Here is a 14,739-nt window from a genome sequence, read left to right as displayed (position 1 = left end):
CTGCGCTGCGTTTCTCCGCCTTTCGTTGAGATCGTCTGACCTTACGTTTCCTGTGACGCTCGAGTAAGACAGGATCAGCCAGATTCGACATAGCTCTCTTGCGTCGTGCGCAAGTGGATCCGGAGCCAGAGGTCGAAGAGGGCGTAGACGTGGATGAGGAGGTCGAGATAGAGGAAACGGCAGTATTAGCAGTGGCCGCTGCTTGCTGGTTATTGACAGAGGATGCGGGAGTGGAAGTCGATGTGGTGAATATCGATGTGGAACTAGGGTGGTTCTGCGTCTCTGGTGATTCGGAAGATTGAGGCGATTGCGACGTGCTAGATTGGTCAGGCGTGTCTGAGGTGGTAGAAGTGTCGGACGAATTGGCAACGGTCGCAAATAGGTCCATCTGAGCACCATCTGCAAATCCGTAGTCATCGTTGAAAAAGGGAGGGTCGTATTGGCCCTGAGGGTTGTTGTTGCCTTCTGCCTGGTACCAGTAGTGAGGGAGCTTGGCACCGACAGTGCAGTTGCTTTTATCAACAGGACATTTGTTGGCTGTGCGAGCTATAACAAGATGATCAGGAATGGATCCCTCGCTCCCCGTTTCTTGGCTCACCCTGCGGTAGAGGCCTAGTTCCAGTCGCTCCCTCTACGGTACATCGATAAGCCAAGTGGAACAACTGTTCACTACCAGCATCGTCCGCGTGGATCCATTCCCAAAGACAATGGCATCCACCAGGAGGACAAGGAGGCAGATCGCTGGGGATTTGGAAATCGATGTCTTTGAACCAGACACATTTATGATTGACGCTGATGACTGTGAAATCTTCAGGTTTGATCTTGGTGGGATCACTCTCGTAGGCAATGGCAATGGCACAACCTTTTAAATCGACGGGATCAGGTGAGTTCCACTTGTCGGAGGTGTGCATAGCTCCGATGCCGCCTTGGTCTGTCGGTCCATCACAAGCGTAGATTCCAGTTTGTTGAGCGGGATTTTGTCCATATTTCGTCAATGCTTTATTGCATGCGACCTAATAAATTGTCAACGCTGCATTCAGGTCGATCCGGAGTGAACTCTGCTCACCTGGCCATTGTATGTTCCGCCAGAAGGTAAAGTCATGAATTTCCCTTCTGCGGGTGGAACATTCATGTATCCATGGAACCACCATTGGTCAAATGGGAGGTGCATGAGTGGTACGACCGGGTCCCACTGATTCGGGTCATCCGTCCAGCCATACATGGCAGGGTCCCACAGGGCAATGTGAGCAAGAATAGGGGTGAGAAGAGTGCTCAAAGCGAGCAGACGAGTCGTGGAAAGCATCGTAAGGGAGCGTAATACTAGTCGTCGTCAAGGTAGGAATGGACAGTCATTAGGCGAGCCGCGCTGGGATGTCGTTGGGTGGCAGATTTGGAGATAGGAATAACTGGCAGGGACTGTCTGAGCGTACCCTCTTGATCCCGGTCACTCTGTCAACCCTCTCGTCCCGCGATGCGGCCAATTGATCAGATAAATGAGCGTGTGGAGCTAAATGAATGTGGTGTTGGATCGTCACAATCCAAAGGGTTTCGAGTCCAGTCGTGGATGTAGGATGAATTGATCAACGCACAGCGTCCTGATCAACTCTCTGAGAGGATGGTGTCGAGGTCGAGAGAGAAGAAGAAGAAGAAGAAAGGAGCGATGGATGAGGATCTGTGTGCGTTGAAAATGGAGAACAATAATAACGTGGGGATCCGTTCACTTTTTCCTTTCTTGGCGGCTTTGAAACTTTTTGACGCGTCCGGGATGAAACGCCACGGGACACCCTGAACACGGGAGCGGGGGGAGGGGGGGGGGGGGGGGTTTGTTTCACCTTTTGCAAATCACGTTTACCCGCCCATTCCATTCCATCGATGACATGCTGATAACCATACAACAGCAGATCTGCTATCACCAAGACAATTACCTCTATAATGCTTGGAAATTGATGGCGTGTAGAGCACGGCGACGCTCAATCTCATCTTCACGCTGACCATGTGTCAGCATAGTCGTTTGCCGGATCACACTCACCTTTTCCCGTTCGTTCAACCAGATGACTACGAATCCCAGTGTACATACCAGCCCTACCACAGCTGCGCCGACCCATGGTACCCAGTCACCAGGAGACAAGTACAGCTCAGATCGCCATCCTGAAGATCGATACTTGACAGGTAATGAGACGTTTGCGCCCTCATCGGGAGGAGACGGTGGATTGATGATGATTTGAGAATTGGGGACCAGAGACTCAATGTATGTCGTATGATATGGTGGATACAGCGACGTCCCGACGTACAAACGCTAGTGATGGACCGATCAGCGAGACCGCTTGAGCAGCATTTTGAACCCACCTCGACATAGTTGTTCGTTCGACCTAAACCTATGAAGGAATACGGTGTACCTAGAGCATGATATCCCGTTTGAGGCAGTTGTGCAGCTGGTCAAGTCAGCATTAGTCTTTCGAGCAATTTGCTACGACTTCACCTTGCTGGGCAACCCGATGACCCAAGGTATCCAAAACGGTAAACTTGTATGTCGCGCCAGAATAGCTGACACCAAGCGGCTTATGTACAGAGTCAGAAAGCGCAATGATCCCCGGGGAGGGGGGGAGGGCGGCGCAAGTTCACTCACGCTGTATTTCGGGCCGCCTGCGGACGGTACACATTCTCGTTCGCACGCGCCATTCAACACTAAGCGAATCAGTGAATGGCTCAGACAATGACACTTCAAGTTGTCACCTTGAGCCTTGAGAAAAAACGCGTCGTGATAGAAGTTGTTCTGAATAAAAGCGACCTGCGTCTTGTCTTGATCCCCTGATCGCTGCACCATGATGTCAAGAGTGCCCTGGAGCCAAATCAGCAATCAAATCTTTCTCTCATCGATCTCTCTCACGTCATCATCAATGTCAATCCAGCTCGCCCCTTGAGCATCCCAAATGTGATCCAAATCGCCGTACCCTTTTCCATTTCCCACTGCGAAGCCTCTTCCCTTGTTCGACTTTCCGCAGCCCGCAACGCCACGGGCACACGGTACATTCTGTAGGATCTTGACCTGCGTGCCGGTCGATGAGCCGCCGAGCACACCACCATGAGGCACAGCTGAGCTGTTGGAAACCGTCAACAGGAGGTCCGGAAACCCATCGAGGTTGAAATCGCCAGGCCGAAGTGGTAGAGGGATGGACGGAGATTTGGCAACGTTCACGAGTAGTTCGGGGGTATCTTTCGGCCATATTGAGCTGAATGGAATGGACAGGAAAGACTAACGAGACTTCAACATGCAGGACTTGGCTCTCACTCACGTCGTGACCGAGAGTGAAGGAAAATTCAAAATTGTCATCCGCGATGCAGAGCTCCCCCCATCCTCGACATTTCAACGTCCCGTTGATTTGTCCTCCAACAAACTCCGAGCTGGATCCGGAGCAAATGGGGACTTGACGATTGTACAATACGTTGAGGGCTGCACCATGACATGCGCCGGTACTAGTTGAAACTCTCGAGCAAGTGGGGAAAATAATGTCAAGCGTTCCATCACGGTCTGTACGCAGCTTGTCAGCGAAGGAACGGGAAAGAGTAGTCAGGGCTGGCTTACTCATGTCAGCGAAGGAGAGTGCTCCCGCTCCAGAAGGCAAGTTGTAAGATTTGGCAAATTGGAAGCCCTCAGATCCTCTATTCAGCCATATCTGAATCGATCTAGAGTCCACACGCGCATCTATACAGTCCAAGACTAGGTCCGCCAGACAATCTCCATTGATATCGACAAAAGCGCTCGAATGGGGGTTGGAAAGATGACAGACAAGTTCAGGTTGTTGAAATGGCACCGATGCACTGGGCCAATCTCAGTTGGGCTTAAGCAAAAGACTCGTCCCAGCTCACAGTGACATCCCGGTGCCCGAATTCAACCACGCGGTGATCGGATTCACCTCTCCCCTAGATTGTGATAGTCTACCAAGTAACGATGGCCGTAACGATCCATCAGCATCGAATATCATCGGCTGGGATCCAGATGAATCCGGCATGGTCCATGGTTGAGTATCTTTTAAGGCAGAATCGGTCAGATATCATGGGATTGACCTCATCTCTCTGGACCTACTGAATCCTCCTTTTCCGTCTGCGAGGTATACTTCCATGGCGATCTTCTCAGAGGCTGAACTCCACCATCCACCTTCGTCTTCTCCATACATGACAAGTAGGTCAAGATGACCATCGCGGTTGAAATCGTTCGGAACGATGTTACCTATCTTCCGAGAGGTAGACAGAGTTCTAACGAGCTTGTATTCAAAGGCGTCTAGAAACAATCAGCGGAGACACGGCGACGTTAAGACAGCTATAAAAGATCTTGAAGGGCTGTAAGACCCTTAGCACTCACCGTCATCCCATATGTGCACGTTGACAGAGCTCTGATCACTGCTCAGTGTAAAGAGGTCAAGTCTGAGCGAAAATGTCAGAGTCCATCGGCGTAAATGTATGTATGCACGGAACGCAAGAGTGCGTGTGATGTGAAGGAGGCTGTCCGACCCACTTTTGATCCCCATTCCAATCACCGACAGCCACCACCCTCCCCTGCACCTTGTCAAGGCCCAAAGCTCCCGCATTTACGAATGCTTCACTCGTGAATCGTTTTCCAGAACCAAAAGGCCAGAACGCGAGAGTTGGGCCAATGTGCAGGAAAACGAAGAGAGCAGCAGGTGACGGGCGCATCGTCCGTCCAGATTGACCCCTCGCTGAGAGATGCGAAGCGCTACAGTGGGAGATGCTGAGTCTCGACAGATTCCCTCACAAGAACACGACATATTGACGAGCCACGTGGCATTAACTTCCCGGGTATGAACCGGCTGAAAGTTATCTGATCGTCACGAGCACTGAGAGTGAGTCCTGTTTGTTGCCAGTGGATAGGACTAGGGCCGGCGGAGACTCTACACGAAGATCTGTGGTCGGGTCTGGAATCATCCATAAACAGCCCTACCCCTCGACACACCTCCCCTCTTCGCCATGAGCGATCGACCTGGTCCAGCGGACGCTGGTCCGCCCTCGGTCCCCTTTCGCCGACCACTGGTCCCAAAAGTCAGTCAAGTAGACGCCGAAGCTCTGGACGAATCGCTAGTGGACATGTTAAGTGAGAGGGTGGAAAGATCACTCGGAACGATCACCGTATGTTTTTCTGCGCAGAGCTCCCTGCCGAAGCGTTAAATGTTGATGCTGCTCCCCAGTCCAATCTATCGTTTGACCTGAAACCTGAGATCAACTTAGCTCTCAAATTGATCATTTTCAAACATGGCATTTGGACTTCTCTATCATCTCCAGGATCCGACATGGTCAACATTCGCCTCTCTTCCGCCAAGCATGGCAGACGTAAGTTCAATAGTCGGTACTGAGTCTTTCAATCCTGACCGTCTTGCTAAGCCTCGCGGCGAATCTTACTGTTGTACCTGCTCCTCTCTCCGCCCATCTTTCCAACTTACCTTCTCACGAGGTTCAGAGAATATGCCTTATCTAAACAATGGCCAGACTTACCCCGCCGAGATCTCCGAAAACGTATATGGAGCCTCATTACCAAGCTCGAAGTCGCATCGAAAGCTTGGGAGTTGGTCGGTTGGATCTGGTTCTTGATAGATCCTAGGCGAGTCCAGTCAATGCCGAGATCGTCACAGCTGATGGACCGACACCAAGATATCCCTCCTTGTTGATGCGAATACTCAAGCTACAGTATACCGCTTCGTCGGACCATGTCGCCAGACTTGTCTCCTACGAGTTTATGAACCGTCAATTGGTGTGGTCAGTCTTCACGGTAAGCCGCTGGTTCGATGTACGAGTCCTCAGCTCATATCATTCTCAAGGAATTTCTCATGTACTCCATCCCCCTCCTACCATCCGTCCCTCCTTTCCTCTCTCCAGCTACCCTCACTTCACACATCAGCCGATTCTTTCACCAGCCAACAGGAATCAACTACCAATCTATTCCTCTCCTACCTGCATCATCTAAAGGCAGAAAAAAATCTAGAGCCCTTACTGGTGTCCTGGCGCATCTCCCAAGGACCATCTGTCCAGTTTGTCACCTCCGTCAAACAGCCATTCCAGTTCCATTGTCCGATACCCAAGCTGGTTCAGATATCCCTCTTCCTCCACTACCCATCTCTGCGGACCCTACGGTCCCTCAGGACATTCTACGAATCACGGAAGATAATGACGAGACGGTCATTTTCAGCCCTGCTCGGAGCGATTGTTGGGGAGAATGCGCGTATTGTTACTATTGTATAAAGGGAGAGCTCGTCAAGCATAAGATGGCCTTGGATCAGGAAATGGCCGTCATCAGAGACGAAAAACAGAGGGAAGCGTGCAAGGCACGTAAGTGGTCATGCTTGCGATGCGGAGGAGAAGTCAGTAGAGCTTGGCGCGTGCTCAGCGCAGTAAATGGAGATTCAAGCGTGTCAATCGACGCGGATCAGGAACGAGATCCAGAATCGTAGCTTGCAGAGCCTGAGGGAGGGCACGAAGGCAATGCATCGAGTTCAAAATCTGATTCACTCGTCAAGCTCAAAGTCATAAGCCATGACGTCTTTGGAGAGGCCTTCAGTTTGGGGCAACGTCTGAACACTCACCCTCGATATTTGGCTTGACGTTCTCCGTGACGACTTTGACATGCGCTTCCGAGACGGTATACTTGTCCAAGGCTTCACGGGATGCAAAGACAGAGTAGAGACCTGCGACACCATCAGCGCTGCTCCCTACAGGAGGCTGGGGTTTTCTTACCCCAGTTGAAACCTTTAGCTCGAGCGTCAATCAAAGGAGGACCAAGTTGCATCTGTTTTTCCGTCAGACTATTCGTTGCCAACATCCATATGTGCAGAACTCGAACGAGTGCAGGCGCCTGAATGACACTCACCGTCTCTGGCCCAGGGACCGTCTTCAATGCCGAAATGGCTTGAGTGGCTGCTTTGTGACCTTCTGAACCGGCTGATGCCGCACTTTGCTTGAGCTTCCACATGACAATATGGACGACCTCTGGATTGGACGGGCATCAGCGTGAACAAGCACTACTTTCGGAGGGACTAGAAGGGAGTATCCAGTGCTTTATGATGAGCGGGCCGCCCGCCCATCATTTACGGAGGGCGTATGACAGATGGATCCGGTGACCATCGAGGGACTCACTTCCCATCTTGATCGCTCTTTGTCCCTTCCTGATAAGCCAAGATCTTCGGGTCTCGTCACTTCGTTCGTTCGTTCGTCGAGATAATGAACAGCAACGAGGAGTTCGGACATTTCAACATTCGGTCAAAGTTATCCCGGTGGAGGTTGACCAAGGAAGTGAATGAAGTCAGGCACCTTTTATCCCTCCCTCCAACGCGAGTTCCTGAAGCAGAGATGACACTATCTGCCTCTAGAGCTTCTCCAATAGCTCTTCCAATCTCTGCGCTTCTACCTTCGTCGGCCAATGCCCCGCCGGATCCACTGCCGTTCCCGCACGCAGCGATCCTGGGGCCGCTACCGCCCACCGCAGCCCTACACCTCGCTCTAGAGTACCTAGCTTTGGCAGAGATACCTGCATACGACGGTCAGCAATGGAGGGAGAACGGTGACGATTGTACATCTGAGGCCTCATATGCTGCTTCGGCACCCGCCAGAGCCCTGATCATTAATTGCGCCAAGACCTGGGCTGAGGACATCGAAGAGGAGGATGAGGATTGGCTCAGGGATCACGGAGCAGAATACGGCGTGCTGGACATGCTATCAAGGGTGGATATGAGGTGAGCAAGGGCTCTCTCGCGGGGCTCATGGCTGGTAGAAGGAGGAAATTGCCAGAGCTGAGTTTCAATGCAGATTCTGCCCTTCTCCAAAACACTTGATACTCCTGTTAAATCTCCTCAGTACAACTTCCTCCTCGCCAGCTTCCGGCCTTGCGCACGAACTGCCGACCACGCCTGGGCTTGTCATTCTACAAGACGCCGCCAGCATGTTTATGCGCACAGTAGAACAAGATGAGAACCTCCCACCCGCAGTGGACGAAACAGATGAGCCACGACTGCGAGCATCAGGCGTAGAGTTTGAACCGGGGTACGAGAACGGTCCACGTTGAAAGCTAAGGCTCTGCAGTACTACGATTTCCGACTATCTCGATCTCATCAGCTGCGCCAAGAACACGCTGCATCATTTTGCATCGACAAGCGGGTAAGCGTGCGGATCGCATGTCTAGCTGATTATCAATCCAGTGATGGTATCCCACCTCAGCTCGTAGTTCTCGAGCCCCATCTCTCGTCCACAGACTCATATTTGCCTATCCTGAAGCCAGCCGCATCCTTGGACCAAAAGGGAAAGATGGCAACACCAACGAGAGAAAAGCGAATCAACGTGAAGGATGCATTGGAATATCTCATCGGACAGCCTAACGTTGGCGTAGTCGAACAGGAGGGCAAGTTGAGATTGAGTAGGGTCATTTGCTGATTATCCTGCACCTTAGCTCCCGATCCCGATGCTACGCCTGATGATCCGCCTCTGTACTCTTTGACATTGAGAGACGAAGCGTCCTATCGTATGACGAAACGGCACTGCCAGCGCCATAGTTGGGCTAGGGCCACACCCGTCAACGAGGAGAGTGAGATGGTACAGGAGGATCCTGGCGGTTGGCGCTGGGAGTGGACAGTGTAGATTGTGGCCAGCATATTCGGTTGTAACCAGCCTATTCACGGCTCCGTGTTGTACGTTTACGCGTCTCAGGGCCGAGCTGGATCGCCTGGCGCCTTCATGGTTTTCTCGCAGACCACCAAGATTTCCCATAACTGACTAGTACCTCTTCTCCCTTTGCGATGCCCTTCTTGAGAGACCAAATCTCCATCCTCAGCTCGCCTGCCGCACCGTGACCCAAGCAGAATTCCGCATTGGGCTCACTTGAGATTCCTCGATAGTCATTAACGAATCGCGCTGCGTTTCCCGCATGAGCGGCGTCCACCCCGATGGAGACGTGATATCCAAAGAAGGGGCTCAACGGGTCGTGGGCGGAGATCCTTACAAGAGACAAATCGTAGTCGGAATGTTCGTGCTCGTCCGGGATCACTGCGATGGTGGCCACGTCTGAATCTGCATCTGCGACTAAGGAATGGTGTATCACCCCTAGGTACGGGATCACCAGCTCTCCGGGCGGGATCTTCCTCTTTGTGAACAACCCAGCCTGCCCATTGGCAGGATGACCAGGATCCTTGATGACCTTGATGCTAAGGTGAGAAGGATGGATTACAGGCCTTGGATTGTATCTTGCCGCGGGAGACGAGACCGTGTTCTTGTCAAAGAGGAAAGAATGTAGGGCAGAGGGGAATGTAGGCGAGAGTCGGCATTTGACGAGGTATGAAGTTTCTGTAGGCCATGATGCGGGTGGTTGGGCGTCGTGCTTTACGAACGGCATCGACGTCGACTCTGGCCTCGGAAGAAACCAGTATGAGGCCAGCGTCCCACTCCAGCCTCGTACCGCCTTCTCACTGGGGGCCGGTCCAACGCGTAGTTCGTCACTCGAGGGAGACTTGTACCTCTCAAAATTCTGGAATCTCGGAAGAAAGATCTGCCGGCGGAAGGCCGATTGCTGTCTATGTTCTTGAGACATCTCGAGGTCTGCCGCCCTCTTCGTTTCAACTCTATGGTTACAACATCATGACCTCTGCTATTCCCGACGATTTCTCTGACCACGTCTTCGCGACGAAACACTCCGTCCCACTCTGGCTTCGAGTATATCCCGCGCCGTCCAGCTCGTCCACCAGTAAAGGGCCAAAACCATGGCTCCTCTGGATTCACGGCGGTGCATACTGCTCGGGTCAGCACTATCAACTCCGCAATTGGATCTTGCCCCTCTTTCACGCTAGAGGGTATCATGTCGTTGCGAATGCATATCGCTTCATGCCGTATGTCGACATGGAGGACATGGTTCAAGACTGCCAAGACGCGTTCGAATGGTGTCGAGCCAATCTCGCTGATCTACTGAAAGATAAAGGAGAAATCGATCTGGATAGATGTGTAGTGGGAGGTGATTCTGCTGGCGGTGGTCTTGCGACCTTGCTTGTACATCTTATACCCCGCGCAAGACGTCCTCGAGCAGTCATCAATGTTTACGGTGTGGTCGACCTGGTGATTCAGCAGGACAAGTACGATCACGAGCCTGAGCCGACTGAGAAATGGGCAGGAGACGTCTCAGAAGAGGCTCTGCAGGCATTCTACACCGATCAAGATCCTAGTCACGCCGTCACCGCGACGACAAACATGTGGAATCTCTCCTTCCTGCCTCAAGATACGGTTGACAAGGGTCGCGAGGCGATCTACGCAGCCCTCAAAGATCTGTGGAGAGTCTCAGACGAGGAATGGGTCAATGACGAGAGAGTGCAGCGGCAATGGGATATCAAAGGGTACAACGGGTACAAGAAGGAGATGGTCACGTTGGCCTTGAGAATAACAGGAGAGACCAGTACAGAAGAGCGGGTGGACAAGTTGAAAACGTATTCATCGACGTATCTTATGGACAAAGAGGAAAGTTACCCGCCAACAGTGATGCTGAGCGGGACGGGAGATAACGCCGTACCGGTTGAGGAGTCCAAGAGTTTGGCGGAGAAGCTCAAGAAGAAGGGCGTGGAGGTATTGGAGTTGTACTGTCCTGGTCAGGATCATGGGTGGGATAACATCTACACGGTAAGTCGACAACCCGTCCCATGGCTCAGAGCTGATGACCAGTCCAGAAAGTCGGGGACCAAGGCTGGGATGAGTATATTGAGCCAATCGGCAAATTCCTAGATGGACGCCTCTGAGAATGGTGATGCAAGAGCCGTGTCGAGCCGCATCCTGGGAGAACTGATCCCGTCTAATCAGTCAAGCCGAATATGAGTGATGCATCCGGTACATCCTCTCCTGGATCAGATTGACTGTATGGTCAGGGCTCCTGATCAGCTGGGAAGCATGCGCATAAATACCGTACATGTATATCGTTCATCCGAGATCCCGATTGATAAGCGGCAAGCGGCTGTGTGCGGGATTATCTGAACCAATGACATGGACAGCAGCCTGCAATATACAGCCTATTCCAAGCCTCTTCTCGCACAGCGATGCGATTGAGACGACGCACTTCAAGTATAAGCTTGGACTCAGACCTCGAAATGACGACGACGGAGGCCGTTGAGGTCCAGCCTAAGCTTGATGCAAGATGGGAGGTGAGTGCAGAGCGCAGCGTGAAACGGCCTCGCACTTTGTGCTGAGACGAGGTATGTCAGGTTGTCGGCCCCTTCCCTGCGTGAGTGATAAAGCTGCCCCCAGTCATTGAGAACGATCGTCTGCTGACTGAGTGAAAGTGGGATGAGAGAGCATACGATATTTGGGTCGCCTCTACATGCGTTCCCTCCTAGTTCCGGGGAGGACGTCGATATAGATTTCGCTCGACGGCCATTCAACACGTCCGACACCTGGCCAAGTGAGCTTGCTGTCGGAGGACATGTGGAGTGGTCGACATTCGAGATGGAAGAGGACGGCAAGCTGGACATCGCATTCCATGGTATCAAGTGAGATTCTAAGAATTGCTTTCGTGCAAAGCCGCTGAACCTATTGCAGTTGGAAGCAATACAGAAGCGATCATGGTTGGGCATCACTTCAACATCAAGTTCTGGCTCGTGGTCGTTTTCATCTCCCTGGCAGACCTGACGAAGGCGACGTTGCATTCAAAGTAGATCTCTTGCAAGGTGTCGAATATGCTTTCGTCCCCGTCGAAGGACGCGTCGATCTTCCTGTTAAATGGTACCAAGGGGATATCTATAGCTTCGGCACCACTCCTTCCGGATTGAAAGATGCAGGCCAGACTTCCAACTACTCTCGAAGTCTTGCATTCCCGCCCGGAGAATACATCATGCTCATAAGAGCCATTTACGAGATCCGCTTGTTTGGTGATCCGGGCTTGGACAAGGTGCCAACGATCAACCTGACCATTCGAACAGAAAGACAGGCCCAGAAAGTCGAGCTGCTCACGGGGCTAGAGATAGTACCTAGCGTAGTTGAAGGTCGGATGATGGGTCACTGGATATCCATAGGTGTTCGCGTGCCCGCTACCGGCGAGAACGTGGACGTGACAGGCCTGAGCGAAGATCAAGGATGCTCTCTCGCAACCGTGTCTCCGACTCGGATCGCATCGGGTCAGACGAGAATGGTCGCATTGAAAGTCAAGACCACCGGAGCCTTACTTCCGGGCACAACTTCCATCTCGGTCACCCTACAAGTCAGAAGCATACAGACTGGCGGGACGGAAAGACTCATATGGCAAATCCCGATCGAACACAAATCACTCGCTGACGTTTTGAAGATCACCTTTGCTGCTCCGGAAGAACCGATCCACGGTCCACCTCATTCAGTAGCTTATACCATGATCGTCCCACCGTCCCCAGCTCCTTCAGATCTAAGGAACACAGCCGACATCCCGGTCAACCTCGCTCTGCACGGAGCAGGTGTAACGCCGGAATGGGAAATGTGGACATCTGCTCCACCTAAGAACGGAGCCTGGAGCGTCTTGCCTATGGGCAGGACAGAATGGGGCGAAGATTGGCACGGAGGAAGCATGGCAGAGGCTTGGCGAGCAAGAGAGGTATTTGGGGAGATGGCAGCGGAGGTCGGTGTCAAAGTCTCAGAGAAGACGTTGTGAGTGCTGTGATTGGAGTAGTGAAGCAATGAATGACGTTTCTTGCTTGCTCAGGTTGATCGGTCATTCAAACGGTGGTCAAGGTGCTTGGCATTTGGCTGCGAGGTATCCCGACAGGATCATCGGAGGTGGGTTGAAGCCGTTGTTGTCCTCTGAAATAACGTTTTGCTACATAGTGATTGCTGCCGCTGGCTATACAAAGATCCAAGACTATGTGCCATACACCGAATCGTGAGAAGGGGTTGTTTTGCAGCATCCTAACAACGGATAGCTTTTCCAACCATTATGCGGATCCTGCTCTCATGGGTATCCTTAATTCCTCCCTTACACCATACAACAACGACCTACACCACTCGAATCTCGTCTACACTCCCAAGCTAGCCCTTCATGGCTCTGCAGACGGGAACGTACCGCCGCGTCACAGTCGCCTTCAAGCATCTATCATTGCAGCTTGGTCCGGAGACAAGGATGCAGTGAAAGTAGTCGATGTACCTGGCAAGGATCACTGGTGGGACGGCATGCTGAACGAAAAGCCAATTCTGAATTTCATTCAGAAATTGAGACACACGACACCGCTGTCCTGGGCAGAAATGAGGAAGAAAGGATTCACTTTGACATGTGCTAATCCTGCTGAGAGTGGCAGTATGGCTGGAATCCGTATAGCAGACGTGCTCATCCCGGGACGGTGAGCTTCATAACTCATGACTGTCGTGTTCATGTGCAGGCTCGCTCGGTTGGACGTCAACACGCAATCAATTCCGGGTCAACGAGACGCATGCTTGGTGCTCCTATCTACCAATGTGAAGCGTATCGAGATAACTCCCGTGGCCGGATGCTCCGGCAAAGTTTTCATAGATGGCGTCCCAGTGAATGTCGTGCCAGAGACCGGTTCAGTCCACAATTACATCTCAAGTGATCGGCCCGGGAGGGGTTTTGGCTGGGATCTCGTCGTGAGTCCTTTCAAATTCAATCACTCGTTGTTGACTTAAAACGACAGGATCTGAGCGAGCATTCGCCGGTGTGCGATTCCCAACTTGGACTGCAGGGACCTGTTCTTCGAATCTTAGCTTCCAGAGGACCCATCGTCATCGCCCATGGGAACGACGATCGCAGCCTCTCTCTGGCTAAACGAATAGCGCATGATCTCTTCGTTTATCACCGGATTGATGCAGAGATAATCACTAGCGACGAAGCATCAAAAAATGAGTATCATCCTGTCAGCGGCCAAGGTAACATCATCGTACTGGGGAAGAAATGGAAAGATCCTGACGAGAGCGAATCCACGAGACCTTCATCCGCCTCTCCGAGTGAGTGGAAATTTCTGGATCTGTGCGATCCCATCGCTGAGGCACTTCAGATACAAGCTCAGACGAGGGTCTGATAACATTTGCAGGCCGCTTGATCGAGGAGCATGGAACCGGCGAGTCTCTCACTGAAATGAGTTTTTCCATTCCGTTTATCTGACCCTTCCTCTAGGTCTCATTGCTCTGAGGCCGATCGTTCACGGCCATTTTCGAGGGCTCCAGCTTCATGTCGTCGGAAACGATGATGTCGGACTGGAACTAGCTGCTCGTCTTGTCCCAATCCGAACGGGTGTATGTGTGAGTATCACTGCCTCAAAGGAATGTGGCACGGCAGGAATCTGGTCAGAGCTAATGATCTCTACTTGCTTTAGATACCCGATTGGGCTATAGTCAGCCCTCGGTGTCAATGGCAAGGAGCAGGAGGGCTCATTGGGGCAGGGTAGGTTTCATACTGCTTCACCAGTGACTTACTCTACGTCTAGTTTCTGGAACGCAGACTGGACATTCAGCGAAGTCATGTCATGGCTGGATCGGAGTGCCACTAGAGTCCGAGCAGACGGTTCATATCGTTGAACATGTAATTTTTGCTTCCGTGTCCCAAGGCCAATCAATTAAGCTTTGGCCTCAAGCACTTAACCTACTATTCACGGGGCTCATTCATACCTTTCATTCACATCTACATCCATATCTCAGTCTTGAGGAGACATCACTCCATCTAATCATACAGCGTGGTCCACGTCCGTCCGACGAGCAATCGGCTGGCCAGAGGGTAGAAGGATTATCCGAGACCTCGGTCTT

The 14,739-nt window shown here is 52.0% G+C and overlaps 8 protein-coding genes across 8 annotated transcripts; 4 read left to right on the top strand and 4 right to left on the bottom strand.

Moving 5' to 3' along the window:
- Positions 1-227: 227 nt before the first annotated feature.
- Positions 228-1,441, bottom strand: BD324DRAFT_459771 (hypothetical protein). The gene is made up of 3 exons (XM_022012842.1): positions 1,067-1,441; positions 604-1,013; positions 228-546 (listed from the first exon to the last, which is right to left on the bottom strand). The coding sequence occupies exons 1-3, from the start codon at positions 1,301-1,303 to the stop codon at positions 519-521; spliced, it is 675 nt and encodes a 224-aa protein (XP_021870732.1). The 5' UTR covers positions 1,304-1,441; the 3' UTR covers positions 228-518.
- Positions 1,442-1,816: 375 nt separating this feature from the next.
- Positions 1,817-4,744, bottom strand: BD324DRAFT_626704 (hypothetical protein). The gene is made up of 12 exons (XM_022015925.1): positions 4,514-4,744; positions 4,361-4,422; positions 4,085-4,279; positions 3,868-4,027; positions 3,584-3,819; positions 3,294-3,529; positions 2,888-3,253; positions 2,734-2,839; positions 2,627-2,685; positions 2,480-2,558; positions 2,347-2,432; positions 1,817-2,296 (listed from the first exon to the last, which is right to left on the bottom strand). Exons 1-12 carry the CDS (start codon positions 4,690-4,692, stop codon positions 1,928-1,930), a joined length of 2,133 nt encoding a protein of 710 aa, XP_021870731.1. The 5' UTR covers positions 4,693-4,744; the 3' UTR covers positions 1,817-1,927.
- A 114-nt stretch (positions 4,745-4,858) lies between these two features.
- BD324DRAFT_626699 (Pex12 amino terminal region-domain-containing protein) lies at positions 4,859-6,493 on the top strand. The gene is made up of 5 exons (XM_022015924.1): positions 4,859-5,142; positions 5,202-5,343; positions 5,395-5,611; positions 5,662-5,779; positions 5,829-6,493. The coding sequence occupies exons 1-5, from the start codon at positions 4,984-4,986 to the stop codon at positions 6,456-6,458; spliced, it is 1,266 nt and encodes a 421-aa protein (XP_021870730.1). The 5' UTR covers positions 4,859-4,983; the 3' UTR covers positions 6,459-6,493.
- On the bottom strand, positions 6,494-7,243 carry BD324DRAFT_626696 (hypothetical protein). Its single transcript, XM_022015923.1, has 5 exons — positions 7,141-7,243; positions 6,875-6,993; positions 6,742-6,793; positions 6,591-6,692; positions 6,494-6,547 (listed from the first exon to the last, which is right to left on the bottom strand). Exons 1-5 carry the CDS (start codon positions 7,145-7,147, stop codon positions 6,513-6,515), a joined length of 315 nt encoding a protein of 104 aa, XP_021870729.1. The 5' UTR covers positions 7,148-7,243; the 3' UTR covers positions 6,494-6,512.
- Positions 7,244-7,353: 110 nt separating this feature from the next.
- On the top strand, positions 7,354-8,634 carry BD324DRAFT_651145 (hypothetical protein; the record flags this gene model as incomplete). Its single annotated transcript, XM_022018280.1, has 5 exons — positions 7,354-7,736; positions 7,810-8,043; positions 8,083-8,157; positions 8,199-8,413; positions 8,447-8,634. 5 exons carry the CDS (start codon positions 7,354-7,356, stop codon positions 8,632-8,634), a joined length of 1,095 nt encoding a protein of 364 aa, XP_021870728.1.
- A 94-nt stretch (positions 8,635-8,728) lies between these two features.
- BD324DRAFT_651144 (hypothetical protein) lies at positions 8,729-9,580 on the bottom strand (the record flags this gene model as incomplete). The annotated part of the gene is made up of 1 exon (XM_022018279.1): positions 8,729-9,580. One exon carries the CDS (start codon positions 9,578-9,580, stop codon positions 8,729-8,731), a length of 852 nt encoding a protein of 283 aa, XP_021870727.1.
- BD324DRAFT_626691 (Alpha/Beta hydrolase protein) lies at positions 9,472-10,956 on the top strand. Its single transcript, XM_022015922.1, has 2 exons — positions 9,472-10,653; positions 10,701-10,956. The coding sequence occupies exons 1-2, from the start codon at positions 9,628-9,630 to the stop codon at positions 10,767-10,769; spliced, it is 1,095 nt and encodes a 364-aa protein (XP_021870726.1). The 5' UTR covers positions 9,472-9,627; the 3' UTR covers positions 10,770-10,956.
- A 39-nt stretch (positions 10,957-10,995) lies between these two features.
- On the top strand, positions 10,996-14,536 carry BD324DRAFT_626687 (hypothetical protein). The gene is made up of 13 exons (XM_022015921.1): positions 10,996-11,168; positions 11,229-11,248; positions 11,307-11,513; positions 11,563-12,636; positions 12,692-12,765; positions 12,814-12,868; positions 12,909-13,322; positions 13,362-13,587; positions 13,635-13,944; positions 13,995-14,057; positions 14,114-14,238; positions 14,313-14,380; positions 14,424-14,536. The coding sequence occupies exons 1-13, from the start codon at positions 11,064-11,066 to the stop codon at positions 14,512-14,514; spliced, it is 2,832 nt and encodes a 943-aa protein (XP_021870725.1). The 5' UTR covers positions 10,996-11,063; the 3' UTR covers positions 14,515-14,536.
- The last annotated feature ends 203 nt before the right edge of the window (positions 14,537-14,739 follow it).

The sequence above is a fragment of the Kockovaella imperatae genome, assembly GCF_002102565.1.
Source record: "Kockovaella imperatae strain NRRL Y-17943 chromosome Unknown BD324scaffold_7, whole genome shotgun sequence".
NCBI lineage: Eukaryota > Fungi > Basidiomycota > Tremellomycetes > Tremellales > Cuniculitremaceae > Kockovaella > Kockovaella imperatae.
The sequence above is the reverse complement of the archived record's forward strand: the minus strand, read 5'-3'. Positions and strand labels throughout refer to the sequence as shown.